Here is an 18592-nt window from a genome sequence, read left to right on the forward strand (position 1 = left end):
TTTGCGTATCATTAACATATCGCGTACTATTCCGGTTAAAAAAAATGTTTACGGTAACTTATATCAAACTGCAAAAATTATTTATAAAAATCTACATATTCGCGAAATCACAAGAGATCCATGCTAAGCCTATTAATTGTCGAAGAGAGTCACTTCGCTGTTTCACTAATAAGAAATATCATAATATAACGAAAGAGACTAAATAAAATCTGGTTTCTCCATGTACATATTAATGAGATATGTAACGAGATAGTAATGGCGCCAACTTAGACGGTTCGTATCATTAATAGCAGACAGAAATCTTCAAGTTGTGAAATCGTCCGCCTTTTAATCAAAAATCGCCGACGATTTATACGATGGCTTGAACGGCGTATCGCCGTTCACAACGAGAAAACAACAGTGAAAAAAGGGAGAGAGATTTTATATCTCTAATTTCCGTCTTAACACTTCTCTTTTTACTTCCCGTTAATCACTTCCTTAGAAACGTCTCACAAAATAGTTAATGTCAAAGTAGTCACGAACATATTTTCTTCGTTCTTCAGGCTTTGATGACTTATCACGAACAAATTCCACAAGTCAAAGTCACATCTCTATTTTCTTAACCTCTTGTAGTATCTAAATATATACTATCGCGTAAAAATAGGTTTTTATACATTCACAATTCTGTTAAATATTTGCGTGTCTAAAGATATCCCTAAAATATAATTTAACAGTCAGAATTTATAATAGAATTTCAAAATTAGAGAGCAGATCCAACAAGAAAATCTGAATGATATAAGGAAAAGCAGTTTGAACAATATATTGTTACAAAAAAGAAAAATAAACAAAGAAAGCATCAATTTATAGAAAGAAAATGAAAAATTAAATTTATTAATTAAAATTAAAAATATTAATGCGTGAATAATGATTGTAAATACAGTTGTGTAAATTGCGTATTTAATATGAAATTAAGAGCGGACACTTATACGTATACGTCAACCCGTCATTACTATGCTCATAATGCACGCCACGTGTTCTGCTATTATCGCGAACGAGCGTCCGGCCGCTTGATACGTCATCCGTTCCGTGTCGTTAATCGCAAAAAGTATTCCGTCGGTTAGGGATCGTTTGCTAATCGAGAACTACCCTCGTCGCAATCGCGCGCACTGCCATTTTGCGCGGCCGGGGCCCCGTGGGTGCGGGGTCGTCGAGGAGACCTTTAATTTTCACTGTCTCAGGACCCGTGCTCGACACAATGGGGCCCAAGGTGTGCCCCATCCTTCTCCCGTCTCGGTGTCCTCTCCCTTTCGCAGCGCAGGCCGGCTGCGTGCTATACGCGTGGGAAAGCCGAGCACGTGCGCAATCTTAGGGTCTGAGATTGCCCACAAAGGACGCCTTCGGGGCCCCCTTTCGCTCCAACAAACGATGGTCGACCGGCTCAGAATCTGAGAGACTTCTTAAATCGATTTCGAGCCACCGCATAAAACTTTTTCGTCGCGTCTTTCGATGCATTTAGAATTGCATGTTAAATCGAAAAGTGCATCTAAACGGTATATAACAAACATATCTGAAATTCTACTAGCTGTATAATTCCAATTGTAACAACGCAAAAAGTAATTACATACAAAGATATATATTTATTAATTTACAGATCCGGAATTGAGCTGTTAATGTATACAAAATTTGTAAATTATTCATGCGACATGTTGCGACTTAATTCTCAATGGAACTTCATCGAACAGCGTATATTGTACTGAAACACCAAATAACAGTCTATATAATGGTCTATAAATGAACATCGTTTGTCGGGCACGTGGACGCTGGGCGTTGTTCATTATCCGTCGATTTGATGCACGTGCCAAAGAGACGCGTGCCTACCCGTAAATTTCTCGACGCATAATTTTCCCTTCGTTCCATCCGATCAAATTCATCTTTTAAACGTATTGTTTCATTGAAGCTACTATCTAAAAGTTCACGCGATACGCTTGCAATAAATTACATTGATATAATATACGCAAATGATAAACTCTGAGTTCAAACTTTAGACTGGCTAGAGGCTACTCCAATTTTGCAATGGAGAACGGGTTACGCCACGAGTCACGAGCCCGCGAAAGGTCGAAGGTCACGGGAAGCCGGTTGATTCAGGTTCTACCGGATATAGTCGGGATGCCGTGAAAGGCCGCGCGTACGGAAGTAACGCCGGCGTGTGCCTGGCATTGTAAGCACGTGCCACGCCAGTGTTGGGACAATATTGTTAAAAAAAAAGAAGGAGAAAAAAGAAGAAGGAAAAAAATCGGGGTGGAGGAAAGGTCATTTAAATAAGGGCGAAGTGCACGGCAGTAGCTCGATGCGCGCACATATGGCACCAGGTGAATCCTCACGCTCCCGTGAGAATGTTCCACGTACATACTCTCACTTCTTCTTCCTCTTTTCCTCCTTCACTGCAGTCGCTTCTTATGTATCCTCACGGTTACTTTACTCACGCAGTAGGTCAGAGGGTCATTCGTGTTATGTCGCGAGCAGCGTTAACTGTGCGCACACGACGAGGTACGACTCCATTCGACAAAGCGCACTCGGAAATTAATCGAGTATAAGTCTCGTTTCGGTCGGTTTCTCACAATAATTCAGAATCTGGCACCTCACCATTCTATATAAGATTGCTTTAATAGATTACGGTTTATCGCGTTGCTCCAATGGCATTAGCAAGTACCGACTGTGTAGTATTTCTGATATTTTCACATTTATATTTTCAGAAAAAAAAATGATAAAAAAAAACGAGACCTAATAACGACATCTGTCAAAGTTGATATGCTCTTACAGCGCGATCTATTATCTAACTCAATTTATGAAAATTATAATAATAAATCTGTCCGTTTTCTTCAAAACGACTAATTCGATCATTTGCCTATCTTGTCCACGCGCTGTCGCCCGAAACGCCAGCCTTCGTCATTTCTCGCCACGCGCAGCGAAATGGAACCAACATCGGGGACAAATAAGAGAAATTCTCACGGGCGCTATCTAATTACTGCCAAACGTCGCCGTTAGTATCCCCGATGTTGACCTTTACCTTTCGACCTCCAAGGAGTACTACACGTGCGCGAGTAGTCGACGCGTGCGAACCGGCATTACGGAGGGTAGTTGATATCCCGGGGATATAAGGGGAGGCATGAAGGTCCGGGGTGAGAGATTACGATTTCATTGGCACGAGCCAAACGACATATGTTCACGAACAGCTGATGCATTTACTAATAAGTCTCTTTCTCTATCTCTCCGAGCACGCGATCGCACGATCCCCGGCGCACACGCGTGTGTGCACCACCGCCGTGTACAGAGAACCTGGGAAAGTAAAAACCCCGCGACGCGAGTGTGAGAAAATTCGTGCGCCGCCGCATCTGTCGGCTACACGTTGCAGCAACGACGGGAACTTCGTCGGAACGCCGTTGCAACACGTGTGCTAATAATCGATTCTGTTGCCGCCGCGCGACTATGCTATTATCAACCATGATTAACATATGTGAGACCCGCTTTGACGTCAAAGAAGTTCATCACAACATGTTTTTTTATTTGCGATTTGCGTTGCGGAATCAAGGTCCGAAATACTTATGGAATATTTGTTAAAACGAAATGTCATCCTATACGCAGATTCCGAAATTATAAAAATATTTAATTTATAATAGCCTCTTCTTCGATTAAAAAAGACGGCAAAATTAATGAGAGATTAATTATTGCTGTAAATAACAAAAAATCTGTATAATAAAATATAGCTGACACAGTACTGTAGCTCTTGTTTGAATATTCTTATGTTTAAAATATTATGAGAATAATCCTCTGTAATTTGTTCATCGATTTCTAGTTGATCGTAACATTTTCCATCCTTCCGTTCACTGCATTAACTTCGCGTGCCACGTGCTGTAGCGTGAGCACGTGCGAAGGGCGCCGAGAGCGCAACGTCAATTCTATACTGTTCGTCAACACACTTGAGACTTGAGATATGCATAAACGTACGCTCTCGCAAAAACAACGTACAATGAAATGCAATAGAAAACTGATTTTAAACTGTCGAAACACGAAACATTAAGCAAGACTGCTCTTTGAAACGTATCACTGTAATGATCGTTAGCCATGGAAGTATATCATGGATCTAAATGGATATAAATTACTAAACAAAAATGTCGACAAAATAAAAAATGTAGTCATTTTGTTATCCGGCAAGATCGATTATTCAAATAATCTTGTACTCTAAGTAGTTTGAATAATTATAAATGGTTTCCCCTGTTGTATTAAAAATATACGCAATATATAACAGATATAAAGATAAGAGCATTGTAGAAATAAAGTTATTTATTAATGCTCTCAGCTAAAACTGATCAGATAACCTTTAAATCACTAAGAAATCTTCGAAATATTAGATATCTAAATTTATAGCGATAATCCGTGACAACCTGTACCGTTTTAATTTTTTTTCTAAGTTAGATTCTAGAAAGTTTTGAAGCGAGGGGATAATCACTCAGAAATTACATGTACGTCTAGACTTCTGACTTCAAGATTTTACCGAATTTCACCGGAATTCATCGGATTTCGTCAGACTTTGCCGGATTTCAACGGAATTCTGACGGGTTGTACACCGGAATTTAAGAGTGGTTACCTCCTCGATTTGAAGATTAATATAAGTATACCGCTTAATTTAATATCTATATGTAGATATATATTTATATATATTATATGTATATTATATGTAGATATATATTTATATATATTATATATGTTTCAAATTTGTCGATTATACAGTAGGAGATACGATACATCCAGATTCTGTGGCATCGTGAAAATGAGTGAAATGGCTCGCTTGCTATTCAACTTTCGACTGATTCGCTATTAAATTTCAATCTCAACAAATGACGTAATGGGTATTATACGTGTAGAAAGTGCATTTGGTTAAACGTTGCAAGCACGTAGCAACGGAACATTAGGCAAAACTTTCGATTACGACATGCTATCCATTTCGATGTAACTTTGCATGTCTGCACGATGTTTCGTGTAATCACGCACAGCGTTTAGATGTTCAAATATAGGCAAATGTATTTTTAGATATCTAAACATGCGATATTTTCTGGTAGTCAAGTCGACAAGTAAATACGTGAATTTAATATCTCTTTTTTTATATTAGACAAGCAATTAAAAATAAAATTTCACTCTTTAATTTCGAAAATTATAACACTCATTATCAAAGCGTGACAACGAATTAAATCCGGTTTCTCTAACACATCAAATAAAGATAACGAAAAATGCGAAAATCGAGGCGGAGTATCCTTGTGCGTCATCAGCTATTCTCAGAAATCGCATTCGGTCCGCTTTCACTGAACGCGCCCGGCTTTCGTGGTTACATCTACATCACGCCGTGTTTCAGACACTTAAGCCCCGGCAACATCACGCTAATTAGGTCCCACGAGATCGCGCGGGGACGAAGAGATCCGATCGAAGTAGCGGAGCAAGCGAGCGAAACAGGAAACGAGTTACGCGGAGCGTTATCTTGCAATCGCGTCAGATTTTATCGAAGTACCACCACTCGTTAACGACACGCGCAATTGGCCGATACACGAAGGAGAATATGCCGAGGTAGAAAATAGAATAAGAAGAGGAAAGCGTTTAGAAAATTGGGAAGCGAGAGAAAGAGAGAGAGAGAGAAAGAGAAAGGGATAAAGACGAAGCAGGAAACCTTGTAAAAGCCGTGGTAGCAAGAAAAGATGTAAGCTGCAGCAAAAAAGAAGACCAAAATGACGAACGGAGTGGACAAAGAAGAAGAAAGAGGAGGAAGGGGGGGATTGCTAGGGTCGCAGGAACACGAGGAGAAGGCGGGAGAAGTTCGAAACGAGCGTGCGTAATTATTCGGTGCGAACGACGTTTAAGTATCCAAGCTCCGACCACGAAATAAGCGAAGTGGCCGACCGGGCACAGGATGTAGAGGAAAAACAAGCGCGGACGAAGGGCGAAAATAAAAGGATACGAGGCAAGGGCAGAAGGAAGAGTAGCAGGAGGAGGTGAAAGAGGGTCATATAGGATATAATTCAGCCAGTGGCTCGCCGAAATTAGTATCTCGATGTGGAACCGTGTGTCCTCGCGCGCGCGTTCGAGATACTTGTTTCGCGCGATGACTATCCGACACGGGAGGATGATTTTTACGAGCATCCCCGGGAAATTAAGACCACGCAGGTACACTTTCGGCCAATTTTCGTCGGTCGAGGATAAATTGCGCGGGTAGCGCGAACGAAGAGACTTCACCCACCCCGTCGTTGTGCAAGAGCTTAACATTTTGAATATCACGCGCATCGTTGACTTTTTGTTCCTTAACTCTTTGTAATAACTATCCGTACACCCAATAATTATGCGTAATCGAGACCTGAGTGAAATATTGCGGTGCACTTCACTGTCCGAGAAATTCGCGGACAGCGTAGCAATAATAAAATCGAAGCAAAAAGTAAAGATACTTGATTTTTTTTTTAATATTCATGGCTGCAATCCTTTTCTCTTTTTGTTACTAAAATTATGTACTTTATGATTCCGTAATTTTTGAACTCGCGATATCGATCACGTTCATAGCAAATAAAACGATATTAAAATTATTAATCCTTATTTAATTTGACGTTCTTCGTAAATATCTTGATATTAATAATATATCGCGCGACAGTAGAGTGAATCTAGCAATAAACGCAATGTTGTTATATTATTGTCATTATATTAAAAACGAATGAACGTTAGAAATCTTTTAGATAAGAATCTAAAAGTTAAAAAAATTAGCAATCTCAGAATCAATTTAAAAAATTAATGTCGTAGAACAAACGTTTCTCGGTCATAACAATTAGTAAAATAAAGCGCAAACGAATTATTATATTAAGATCCGATTCGCTCTTTGATCTCTGCATTCACTCGCGGAACACGCGTGCCATGCTACGGCGATCGAAGACAGAAAATCGGCGCCGGAGCAAGATTAATTAATCGCGTCTCGCTCTGTAACACGACCGGCTCTGTGTAACGGCCGATTTGTCATACCCCTTTGCATCGACGAGCTTTATCAAGCTCATCCGCGATTTCCCTCTCCCCCTGTGCATTAATACGCGTAAAACGATCGATCAATCGCGCCACCGATGACCGCGATACCATTCTACGGCGGTTGACCGTACCGGACGGCTACGGAATACACGCACGTACATACATACAGAGGCACACGGCACACGATTTAACATCGTGTAGCCAGTGGGATTGCAATCACGCGCCGGAGTTGCGCCGGACTTGTGCCCAGCACGCTCCTCGATCGGCCGAAGCGGGAGAACCAGAAGCGAGGAGGGACAGAGAGAAAAGAAACTACGAGGAAGAGGGGGGGGGGAGAGGGAGGACGCGGAATCACGATAAGAAGATCCAGCACGAGCATGGAAGCTGCGGCTGCGATGGAAGAAGCTGCACCTCACGGGCGAGACGAAGACGGGCTCCTCTATTTTGCCCTGAGGCAAGAAGGAGGAGGAGGAGGAGGACGTTGGTCGAGATCTAGTCCTTCCGTATGAGCGCTCGTGGAAATACGCGCCAATGAGCGACAGAGAGAGAAACCGAGAGGGCAGAACGGCGAGGAGAGAACGAGAGAGGAGCGAAAGATAGATGGATAGAGAGAGAGAGGGACAGAGAGGGAGAACGACGATTACGAGCCGCGCATACCGTGGCACGACCACTCGTCGACGATCAGCCGAGGTAGAGAGCATCGACTCCGCGCCGCGGCTAGGTGCAACAAGGACGCAGGAACGGTGACGATGGCTTGGTGTGGGCGCGTGTCTGGCAGCTGCCGCTTACAGGTGGTGTGCTTGCTTGGGAACCAACCTCTACGGACCGTTCCCACGGAAGGCCTGTCCCCCACTATGCGGCCCCGTACCCGTTCCCCTCGCCCCGTCCACACGGGGGCCCTTGCCTATATAAGTCGAAGCCTCGCCCGACCACGGCTACAATCACGCTCTGTTCGTGTTCACTCGAAGGTCGAGCTGGGGACCGACGTGTTGTCAAACACGCACGTTTCCTTCCGCCAACCGCAGTGACTCGCAATCGTAGCGACGATTAGAGTTCGACGAACCGGTGTGATAAGCACGAGGAGGTTCGCGTTCGCGATAAGCCAATATACAGTTATCAAGTGAAGTTTTGACTGTGTCGCAAGAACCCCGCCGCAAATAAAAAAGGATTAATCATGCAGATGCACGAGCAGATCATTATAGCCGATGGGCAGGAGCAGCCGATCTCCAGGACTTACCAGTATCGAAAGGTAGGTGTCATCTTGACACATCTTAAACAGACAGTCACTCTAATCGTCGCGTAAACTTCGAGTTACTTTGCAACTTTTATGCTATTTCCTTCAGCAGTAAATTCGAATTGATTTTTGTTGAAAGTTTTTTCCCTCGCATAAAACGATATCCTCGAAAAGTTTCTCTAAACGTCTATAAGCGCAACAGTCGATCTATAGCGATTCGTTCGTTTCGATTCGCAGGTGATGAAGCCGATGCTGGAGCGTAAACGCCGAGCGCGCATCAATCGCTGCTTGGACGAGTTGAAGGATCTGATGGTGACCGCGCTGGCCGGCGACGGCGAGAACGTGGCCAAGCTGGAGAAGGCGGACATTCTGGAATTGACGGTGCGTCACCTGCACAAGCTCCAACGTCAACAGCGTCTCTCGGCGAATCCGGTGATCGACGCTGACCGCTTCCGCGCCGGCTACACGCACTGCGCGAACGAGGTCAGCCGCTGCTTAGCCGCCACTCCCGGCGTCGACGTCGCCCTCGGTACCAAGCTGATGACGCATCTCGGACACAAGCTTAACTCCATGGACAAGACCGGCCCGTTGACCATCCACGTGACCGCGCCGCAGTCCTCGCCGTCGCCCACCAGCGAGCTCAGCGCTGACGAGTATCCGATGCCGCTGACGCCGGCGTCCAGCCAGCCATCCCCGGTGCGAACCGAAATCGACGCCGTCTCTCAGAGCCACCAGGGTCTTCTGCAGGTGGCCAAGCCGAACGAACCCATCTGGCGACCCTGGTAAACCTCCGCCTTGACACGGAGCAAATTCTCGCCGAAGTTTCCGAGTGGAATCGGCGAAAAAAAAGAGATCTCGAGAATCGAAAGGATTCACAAACTATCGACGCCGGTGTTGCAATTTCTCTGTGATCTGAAACGGAACGGACGTCGCGAGGAGGAAGAGCGAAGAGTCTACCCCAAGCGGCACAAAGATCACCTAGACTTAAGAGGAGTACCATTTGCTCAAAGGCACTCGAACCGACGCGGACGTACCCGAGGTGAGAACGTCATATCATCCATTGACGTTCTGCCACCAGCATCTTCGATAACGTTACGCAAGAGTCGGACAGCACTGGGATCTCGATATGTAGTTTTACTCGCGGCCGCGCGCGGCTGAAGCTTTAATTTACTCGACAGTTAGATGTTTTCTATTGTTTATTTCATACTTTTATCGAGGATGTTTTTTTCTTTTTTTATTTTCTCGGCGATGTAACGTTGTTGTATAAGTCTCTCCACCGGTCAAGAGCATCGGATGTGGGACAACGACAACGGATGACCTTACGAGGCGGCGATTTCGGTGATTGCGCGAAGCGCGCGTACGTTTCGCCTCGCGGGGCGCAAATATATGTATAAAAATGACCGAGCGGAGGATCTTGTGATAGAGAAACGTGTACCTGTGATATTTACTGTAGTAGGCGTAAAGAATGATAGTAGATTTTTAATAAACATGTTTCGTATCAGCAATACACATTCACGTGATTTTGTGCAACCCACCCGATTAATATAGATTAAAATTTAAATCTCTAGCAATAATACAGAACTGTCTTCTCTTCTTTTATAAACAGCGTATTTACTTTTTATTTTAATGCGCAACATGTATAATAAAAATTATATTCTCTATTTAAATTGAAATTCGCTTTAGATTATTGAAATTTGCGAAATACATTATACTTATCTTTTTAAAATACGAAGTTGTGAAGTTTCGAGATTTTACGCATATTTCATATTAGAAAAATGTATTTAGAAAAGGTTTTTTATATACGATCAATTCTCGATAGTCAATTAAATAGATCTTTAAACGTAACAAAAAAAACCGATAAAGTATGCCCGAAAAAGACTCAATTTAAATATATTTCACAAAATTGAACAATAAGATCAAATATTCAAAAATACACTCACCCTAATGTAGCACCCAGGAATTCCTGCAGCTCATTCCTTTCCTGCCAACCGCTTCTACCTGAGAACACATGACAAGAGTGTTATAGTCGCCGATGTAGAAGACATCGATCGGAAATGATAGAATGGTAGCTTTCTAGTTCAGTATTCCCCGTATAAATATTTGCGCGCCGCACGAAAGTCTCGCGACATTTAATCATTTGCCATCAGGTACAATCCGTGAAAATTATTCGAATAAAGTATTATTCTCTACGATATATTTTTCCGGTGCATTACGAATCGAAGTGAATGGCGAAGATACGACATTGCACGCCTACGCCGCACCTTCTCGATATCGCTTGGGGGGATTTGCATTTAATTATTAATTCCACGCTCACCTCGCTTCGGCGCGCCACGTGGCAACACTACGATATAAAAAGTATCCCGATGCGAAAGAGTTAATCAGACCAAATGTAGTCTATTGTTATGCGGCACGCTCCACTAGCTGCGTCTCGCGACAGTATAATCGTAATCAACCTTCAAAATTTGTATACAAAGGAAAGTTTATGCGAAATACCGTGAAAAGTTGAATTGTAAATTTGGGAGCGCCGACATGGCAAATGATCGCGCGACAATTAATTCGTAGGTGATGATTTCGTATAAATGATTTCACAAATATCGGAAATCATACAATATCTAACATACACAAATTCACATTGGATATAAAAATAGCAAAGTGATAAAATATATAACTGTCCGTACAAAAATAGTCAAGTATTACAATATAGCATTTAACGATTTGGAAACATAAGAAAGAAATTTCGTGCAATTTTCAAAACTTCACACAAAATTTCGAATTCGATACGTATAATAAACTTTACTTTAAACTTTTCACCCGTATGAAATGTAGGTACTATTCAAATCGGAGCGCAATCGCGACTCGGGGCCTGAAATCTGATCGTGGTATTCAAAACTTCCGTGCGATACGGCGATCAATCGCAATCCCAGCCGTATCAACGGAAGCTTCGAACTTGCGTGATTCGAGCTGATAACGTAACACGCAACATTGCACTCTCTCGTCTGACTCGAGCTTTCAGTACGTGTCTGCGTGCGTGTTACGGGAGGCACAGCACTTACGGGAGGCGCCGAGATTTTGAGCACTCTTTATTATCGATTGCCTTCGACGCGACTCGAGGGCAATTTTACCGTCGATATTTTATCGATTTCAACCCTCTGGCGCAACGACCTCCGAACGTTCGCGCCATTGCGCGCGCGCGCCAAAATTTGCGCGCGTACTCCAGAAGCAGGCCACGCCGGCCACGCGTGGGCAAAACAAACCGACCGAGCGCGAAGCGGGAATCGCCACGGCGATTCCGAACTGTACATGCAGGGCGATCGTGTGTAAGGTGCAGTGAAAACCGATCACATTAATCCCGCTCAGAATTCACGAAGGAATCGGAATCGTAACGACGGCTACGTCGCCGTCAAACTACGTGACGGGCGAGCGATATTCCGGTCGCGTCGCGACGGATTATCGCGTACGAGATTTAGGTTAGCGTCGGGATCGAATGCACGGCCCCGATACTCGATCGCCGCCATTAATTCGTGAATTCACGCGCGCCGCAACTCGCGCCGGAGCGTTTCGCGGGACGCGACGCGACGCTGCTTGGCGATCGTTATCGGTCGTCGCGAGGAAATGACAGTCAAGGTCCCAGCTGATCCCGACTCCCGAGGGACTTATCTTAACGGCCGCAGCGGCCGGGGCGCACACGCATCGGCCGACTCACGTGTCAGCGTTGAGTAAACAGCCTCGCATCGCGACGAAACTCACCGGTACGCTCGCGTCAGGACGTACCTCAGGCGTCCGTTGGGTCGTCGTCCCGGTCAATGGCACAGCGGACGCACAGGGAAAAGCGGGAAAAACACACGCGGCCCCCGTGAAATTATACTCACTTTCCCGATAACCGAACCGCCACTCAGCTGTAGCACGTGCTGTCACCACAGGTGCACGATCACGCTTCGCCGTCATCTTGCGGCACGTTCAAGTAACCGCAACGCGGCGCGACGTTGCTGGTAATGTCGATACCGTAGCGAACGACGACGGGAAAAGAGAGAAAGTTCTGCTTGAATGATAATTGACGGTGAAACGACTGAAGTGTTGGAATAATTGTGAGATAGGTATTTTGATATAATTGCAATTTCGAGGAATCAATTTGATAAATATATTCGCGCATTGTTATCGCAAACGTTATCTGCATCATTATCGCAAATAAACACATATCATTTCTGATAGAGAAAATAGAAAATATAAAGATGTAATATCTAATAAAATAATAAATTATCATCAACGTCACTATCATGTTTAAAAAGCACCAGTTATATACATATACATACATATATATCTATGGTTCTTTTATTAAGCCGCATTGATCGCTTTTATTTGGTTTCTATGTCAACCATTCGTGATGTGCGAAGTTAGTTGACGTAGTTCATGCATTGATCGTTGAACTGCAGTTTTTCGACAAGAATTCAAGCTATTCATATTGCAAAACTTTGCTCCGTACCAACTATTCTAATTTTTCCGTTCTAAAATGGTGGGAAAAAAGATACAGCAACCGGAAATGCGTACAATGTACCTCTTGAAACCCGGACAGACACTCGAGAATATCAAAGTGAGTGTTTTTATTTACTCTCAAACGTCGAGCTCATAAAGACCAAATTTCTCCTGCGTCTAGTATTACTGAAAACTTGACTGAAAATTTAATCATCCTTTTGCAGGCGTCTGAAAGAACTCGGGCGTTGATAGTGACGAAGGACACCTTTCAGCGTTTTGTGGATTATACTACGGAGGAGGATAGAATAGTGGCACAGCAAGAAAGGGAAGCTGCAAAAATAGCAGCGTTGAAAAAAGCGACTTATGAAAAAAGTGAAACATGGCACGTCACAATAAAAGTATGCTTGATTTATTCTCGATTTAATATAATTATAATTAAATACAAAGAGTATTTTTACTTTTAAATTTTGAAATATAAATTAATAAAAAATGCAGTGAAATAAAGTATATTTTAATTAAATCTTGCTATCAATATGTATCACAAGATTTCAAAGAAAGTAGAAATAAATTTCTAGACAGGTATTTGCAAAATTTTTTTCAAGATTTATTTTATATAGTAGCGATTATGTGATCACCCCATTAAAACGAAAGTGGTTTGATAAATAGAATATTAAAGCGAGACAGAGAGAAGAATTATTGTCAAAGAGGCAAAAGGCCGAGGAAGAGAGGAAAGTGTTCGTGAAGGAAATGACGGAGAAAAAGTTGGCGGAGCGTGCAGAGGTGGTGCAGCAAGCAAGGAGATTGCTCCAGCAAAAGAGGCCTTTGTGCCGACAGATTAATCGCGCTCTTCTCGTCTCCGAGGTACTTTCTCACGAAAGGAGTGTTCACGTAATTCCTAAGCGAGGCTCACCATTAATTAAACTCAAAATAGTCTATCCGATTTTTATTAGTGTCTTAGGGAACTTGACGACCAAGTGGCGTTTCAAAAGACCATTAGAGCGATGGATAAGGAGCAGGATATAAAATATGCTAGTATGATTATGACAGACGTTGTAAAAGACGAGGAACAGAAGAAGCAAGAAACGAAGAAACAAATGAAAAAAATAAGAGATTACAGAACAGCGTTGATAAAACAGTAAACATTAATTTTAATATGAATTTAATTTTTTACGTGAAAACATGAAAGTATAATTCAAAATCTTTTTAGAAATATTAATATTTTAGTAAAAATTTAGTAGAGATACTATAGTTAATACAACTTGAATAAATATATCGTTAATCTCAAAATGAGAAAAAATATTTAGTTTTAACATTATATTGCAACATATATTATCAGACTATTATAAATCATATAAATCAGGCTCGAAGAGAACGAACGGGATAGTAAGCTAAAAGTAATGGAGGAAATGGAAGCTGAAAAACAGGAGCAAAAAAATATGACCCGAGAGATACAACTCACAAAAGAGAAAGAGATGCAAGATGTAAGCACCGATATTTGCCGAAAATATTCTTTTACTGATCTGAAAGTTTTTAATGTATATTCCATTTATATAGTTATTGAACAAAAAGAAGAGATTCCAGCGATTTTTCGAGGAAGCGATAGAGGAGAAGAAGCGATTGGAATTGGAATTAAAGCACAACGACGAATTGGAGGATCGTGCGTTAGAAGTGTATCGGGAGGCTAAAGATCGGATACAGAAAATTCATAAATCATTAGCGCTGAAGGAGAAGGAAGAGAAAGCGCGTCAGACGCAGATTATAGGTCCGATAAAGAATCATAAATTTTGTGTGCAGAATTCAAACAAGTAAAACACCCAGCTATTAACGAATCCTGTTTCAGTGGGGCAACATGTTTCATCCGAGCAAGCTCGCGAGGCTAAAGAGCGAGAAATCTTGAAAAAAGCTGTCGAAGAGAAAGAAGTTGCCGAGGCGGAAAAGCGAAAAGCGCAAAAGGAACGAGAGGAGAAGATGCGCGCACTCATGGAGGAATATAAGCTTCATGACGCGGCTGTAAAGACCAAGCTGAGACAAGAGGAGAAGGAGCTGAAAGCTTGGGAGATGATGCAGAGATTTAAGAGAGATGAGTATGACAAACAGACCAACTTGGAAGAACGCAAACGGCAATGGCAAGAAAAACTGGAATATCGCAACGAATTGCAGAAAGATATTGTAAGAATAAATTTCTTTAATGAAAATTATAATAATCACGTGTAAACATTTTTTGAGAATAATAATTTTTTTAATAGTTAGTTCTTTTTACATGGATTCTACTTGCAGCAATCATTTTTGTGAGATATTATATGTTACTTAAAACATAATTTTCACGCGCACAAAGTATTTTATCTATTTAAAATAATCTATATTTTTCTTAGCCCTGCTTATATATGCGATATATATAAAATGTATTGGTAAAAATAGATAAATATTTAAAATTCGATATTAATCCTCAGGAGGAGAGACGAACCGAAAAAGAACGCGAAAAGGAAGTTCTCGAAGCCGAAGCGACTAAAGCCGCAGAGAGAGCCAATCAAAGAATTTTACTTTACAGCAACGAAGTTTTAGAAGAGTCGAAGGGAGCGAGACCGCTTTATCCGATCGTGAAAGCCATAGAGGTACATTTACTCACCTGTAGTTGTGAAAGTTTGAAATTAATAGAATCGCAGACAATTTTAAAGAATCCTCTCCGTAGGAGATTAAAAAGGAAATGGGGTTAACGCCGAACAAGAAAAAATTCGAAGTCAACCTCGAGTCAACCGTCGAGGCGGAGCGGCCGAAGAGAAAATACAGAGCCCGTCGCTGCACTTGCCCGAAACCTGTTCTGGTTGATCAAATGTATTATTTGCAGTAACTGCCGTTTACAATAAACAGCGTTAATCGCGAGTCGTCCGTCCGCAATTACCACGCATCCGTCCGATCATTATGCCATTTATTCGGGACGCGGGTCATTTTCACATCGCATCGTCGTACAAGTCTCGCGTGTTACGACTCACGCAAAAATCGGCAGAAACAAAGTTGTCCACGTCAAAACGAAATTTACCAGCAATTTACGTACAAAGAATTCGTCAAGTTGTGAAAGTTGGTGCACTCTCACGATTCGTTTACTGCGCAGTGGGCACTCGTTATACATCACGAACATTATACTCCTCTTTCTCGGGGCAATTAAATAAGTTATTTAATAAGGACAGGTTGTTTAAACAGATTTCTCGGGGGGTACTTCGTATCGCGTTTACATTCAATTAACAAAATGTATAAATTAATGTGAAGACATTACACATATGACATTATTCAGTAATATAGCGTGCGCTTATAATGCGAACTAATTTCTCATACGATTGTAAAATATGATTCCTGACATAAGCAATACACAATGTATCAAAACCATGTACCGAAAGAAATTAATCAAAATGGCAAGCAATTTGTTATCATAACTTTCAATATTTTTCTGTTTAAACATCATTCCGATATTTCCGCTGTCAATATTGAAAATCTATAGTTCACGTTGCGTATTATAGATTTTCAATATTGGCGTATTTCGGAATACATCCAAAGTAATAATAATAATAAATAACGCAAATAATAATTAACCAATAAAATGTAATTAAAAGAAAATAAATCGTATAAAAATCGATTTATATTATAAGTCGATATTTTATCGTCACACTGCAAAGCATCGCGTTTTAACGTGCAAAGGTTAAATAACAAAATTTGACACTTACACATTCTAATACACGTATATTTCGACTTGAAAGACTTTAAAAGTATTTTAGATTGTTTTGAGGGATAAAAACTATTTATTCATTCGACTTATTTGTAAGCATTTATTTCGTCAAGCTATTAAAGCTACAAGCTATTAAAAATGGCAAAAAGAAACGAAGAGCCGAAGGAAAAGAAGATGAAAACTATACCGCCAATGATAAATTTTTTGCTAGGTGGCCTTTCCGGGTAATTATTTACATCAGCGTTTTAAAATTAAAATGTTCTAGAATGTTTCAAATACTCATTTGCATCTCAGAATGGCGGGCACTTGTGTGGTTCACCCGATGGACGTGATCAAAAATAGAATGCAAGTGCTCAAAGGGCGTGCATCGATCTTGGAAATAATTGGCGCCGTATATAGCAAAGAAGGCATTTTTGCATTTTACAACGGCTTATCAGCCGGTCTCGTTAGACAAGCGACGTACACGACCGTGCGACTCGGGACTTATAATCAGCTGCAAGAATTTTGGAGGTAATTCGGTAGCACCAACTAATAAAATGAATTTTTAAAAAATTCAGAAGAGCGATCGAGAATATTTCCAAACAAGATGAAAATCTTAAAAAAGAAAGTCTGAACGGCATAAAATTAGGATGTCACTCGTCTTTATAACGACGCAGCGCGATTACATCGATTAAATAATTAACCGCTTGAAATAATTAAAGTCCACCATCTGGCTGCAATTTCTAAAAAAAAGGCTGATTGCATTTTAGAGAAAAATACACTGGCCGTCCCAGATTCGCGGTTCTGGCGTTTATGGCTGGGACCGCCGGTGCCGTGGGGGCTTTCGTTGGAACGCCCGCCGACGTTGCTCTCGTGAGAATGACAATAGATGGCAGATTACCAGTGGGTAATGATATATTTTTATACAAGATAATTAGTGCATTGATTTTCATCAGTGTTAAATGAAACGTCTCTTAGGATAAATCTAACTAATTTAGTTAATGTTCTCAATACTTAGAGCAGCGAAGAAATTACAAGAACGTATTCGACGCCTTCATCAGAATTGTCAGAGAAGAAGGAACATTCACTCTTTGGAGAGGAAGTGTAGCCACAGTAGGCAGGGCCATTATCGTTAACATTTCGCAACTGGCTACTTACAGTCAAGCAAAGCATTTGATTACATCACGAAGTATGCCTAAACAACAGTTTTCTAAATTTTAGATTCATTTCGATAATTCAATTTCTCAAATCAAATATATGTATTTTTTGTTAACACTAAAAATATGTAATACTATTTATAAAACTAGAATATTCTATAATATTTTTATCTACACCTCTGTGAATCTAGCATCCCTATTGCTAAAAAGAAGTTCAATTATGCCTGCATAATTAAGTGCTCATTTATTGCTAATTTATTGTTTTATTCGCGAATTTATTGCTGCTACCCATTCGCAGAAAATTAATATCAAAAGAGAGTGCTTCGCATTACTCTTATAGCACTCCCACTTTCGAAAAAACCCGTATAGAATACTGTAGAGAAAAAAATAAGTATATCAAAATTTTTTGCTATTTTTCTGCTCTAAAATACTGTTCAATATACGTTACTCTTTTGTGTGCGTTAGCATCACCATTGGATCGCGTTTATTAACTTAAACAAAGAGCGTTAGGTTCACAGAGTTATTTACAGCTTTTGGATTTTTTATTATCTATTTGAAAAATATTATTTTTATAGCGAATATTAAAGAAGGCGTAGCTTTGCACTTTTGTGCATCTATGATGTCGGGATTTATCACTGCCTTCAACTCCATGCCTTTTGACATTGCCAAGACCAGGTAATGTCAACGATTTGTAATACTTAAAATTTCTCGAATAAAAGTCCTTGAACAAATTTAGTAAGATTTCCACTGTCTTTTATCCGCAGAATACAAAATATGAAGACCACTGAGAAACTTCCCGGTATGATCTCAGTTATGATGTCAATAGCGAAAAATGAGGGAATAAAGTATCTTTGGAAAGGTTTCTGGCCAACTTATTGTAGGATCGGTCCACACACCGTACTGACCCTTGTTATCAACGAACAACTGATGCGCTTATACAGAAAATATTTCCAGTAATAATAAAAAAATTATTCAAATCCAAAATCTCGCATTTTTTAATATCATACA

General features: G+C 41.1%; 4 protein-coding genes across 7 annotated transcripts in view; 3 read left to right on the forward strand and 1 right to left on the reverse strand.

Moving 5' to 3' along the window:
• LOC105455998 (tubulin polyglutamylase TTLL4) overlaps positions 1 to 12214 on the reverse strand; it is a 140159-nt gene extending 127945 nt beyond the window's left edge. For 2 of the 4 annotated variants that reach the window (XM_011699748.1, XM_011699751.1), the window contains exons 1-2: positions 12008 to 12214; positions 10201 to 10258 (exon numbers count right to left, since the gene is read on the reverse strand). The gene's annotated coding sequence lies outside the window, so the exon portion shown is untranslated. The remainder of the gene's footprint in view (positions 1 to 10200; positions 10259 to 12007) is intronic. The other 2 variants (XM_011699749.1, XM_011699750.1) reach the window with 2 other exon arrangements.
• LOC105455995 (enhancer of split mgamma protein-like) lies at positions 7970 to 9769 on the forward strand. Its single transcript, XM_011699744.1, has 2 exons — positions 7970 to 8275; positions 8498 to 9769. Exons 1-2 carry the CDS (start codon positions 8201 to 8203, stop codon positions 9044 to 9046), a joined length of 624 nt encoding a protein of 207 aa, XP_011698046.1. The 5' UTR covers positions 7970 to 8200; the 3' UTR covers positions 9047 to 9769.
• A 437-nt stretch (positions 12215 to 12651) lies between the features above and the next one.
• On the forward strand, positions 12652 to 16165 carry LOC105455999 (calponin homology domain-containing protein DDB_G0272472-like). Its single transcript, XM_011699753.1, has 9 exons — positions 12652 to 12848; positions 12955 to 13128; positions 13397 to 13591; positions 13681 to 13865; positions 14091 to 14211; positions 14285 to 14492; positions 14571 to 14899; positions 15181 to 15342; positions 15420 to 16165. The coding sequence occupies exons 1-9, from the start codon at positions 12768 to 12770 to the stop codon at positions 15576 to 15578; spliced, it is 1614 nt and encodes a 537-aa protein (XP_011698055.1). The 5' UTR covers positions 12652 to 12767; the 3' UTR covers positions 15579 to 16165.
• A 198-nt stretch (positions 16166 to 16363) lies between these two features.
• Positions 16364 to 18568, forward strand: LOC105456000 (mitochondrial 2-oxoglutarate/malate carrier protein-like). The gene is made up of 6 exons (XM_011699755.1): positions 16364 to 16672; positions 16743 to 16958; positions 17198 to 17334; positions 17446 to 17616; positions 18160 to 18259; positions 18349 to 18568. The coding sequence occupies exons 1-6, from the start codon at positions 16587 to 16589 to the stop codon at positions 18539 to 18541; spliced, it is 903 nt and encodes a 300-aa protein (XP_011698057.1). The 5' UTR covers positions 16364 to 16586; the 3' UTR covers positions 18542 to 18568.
• The last annotated feature ends 24 nt before the right edge of the window (positions 18569 to 18592 follow it).

This window comes from Wasmannia auropunctata, unplaced genomic scaffold (assembly GCF_000956235.1).
Source record: "Wasmannia auropunctata unplaced genomic scaffold, wasmannia.A_1.0 LD335828.1, whole genome shotgun sequence".
NCBI lineage: Eukaryota > Metazoa > Arthropoda > Insecta > Hymenoptera > Formicidae > Wasmannia > Wasmannia auropunctata.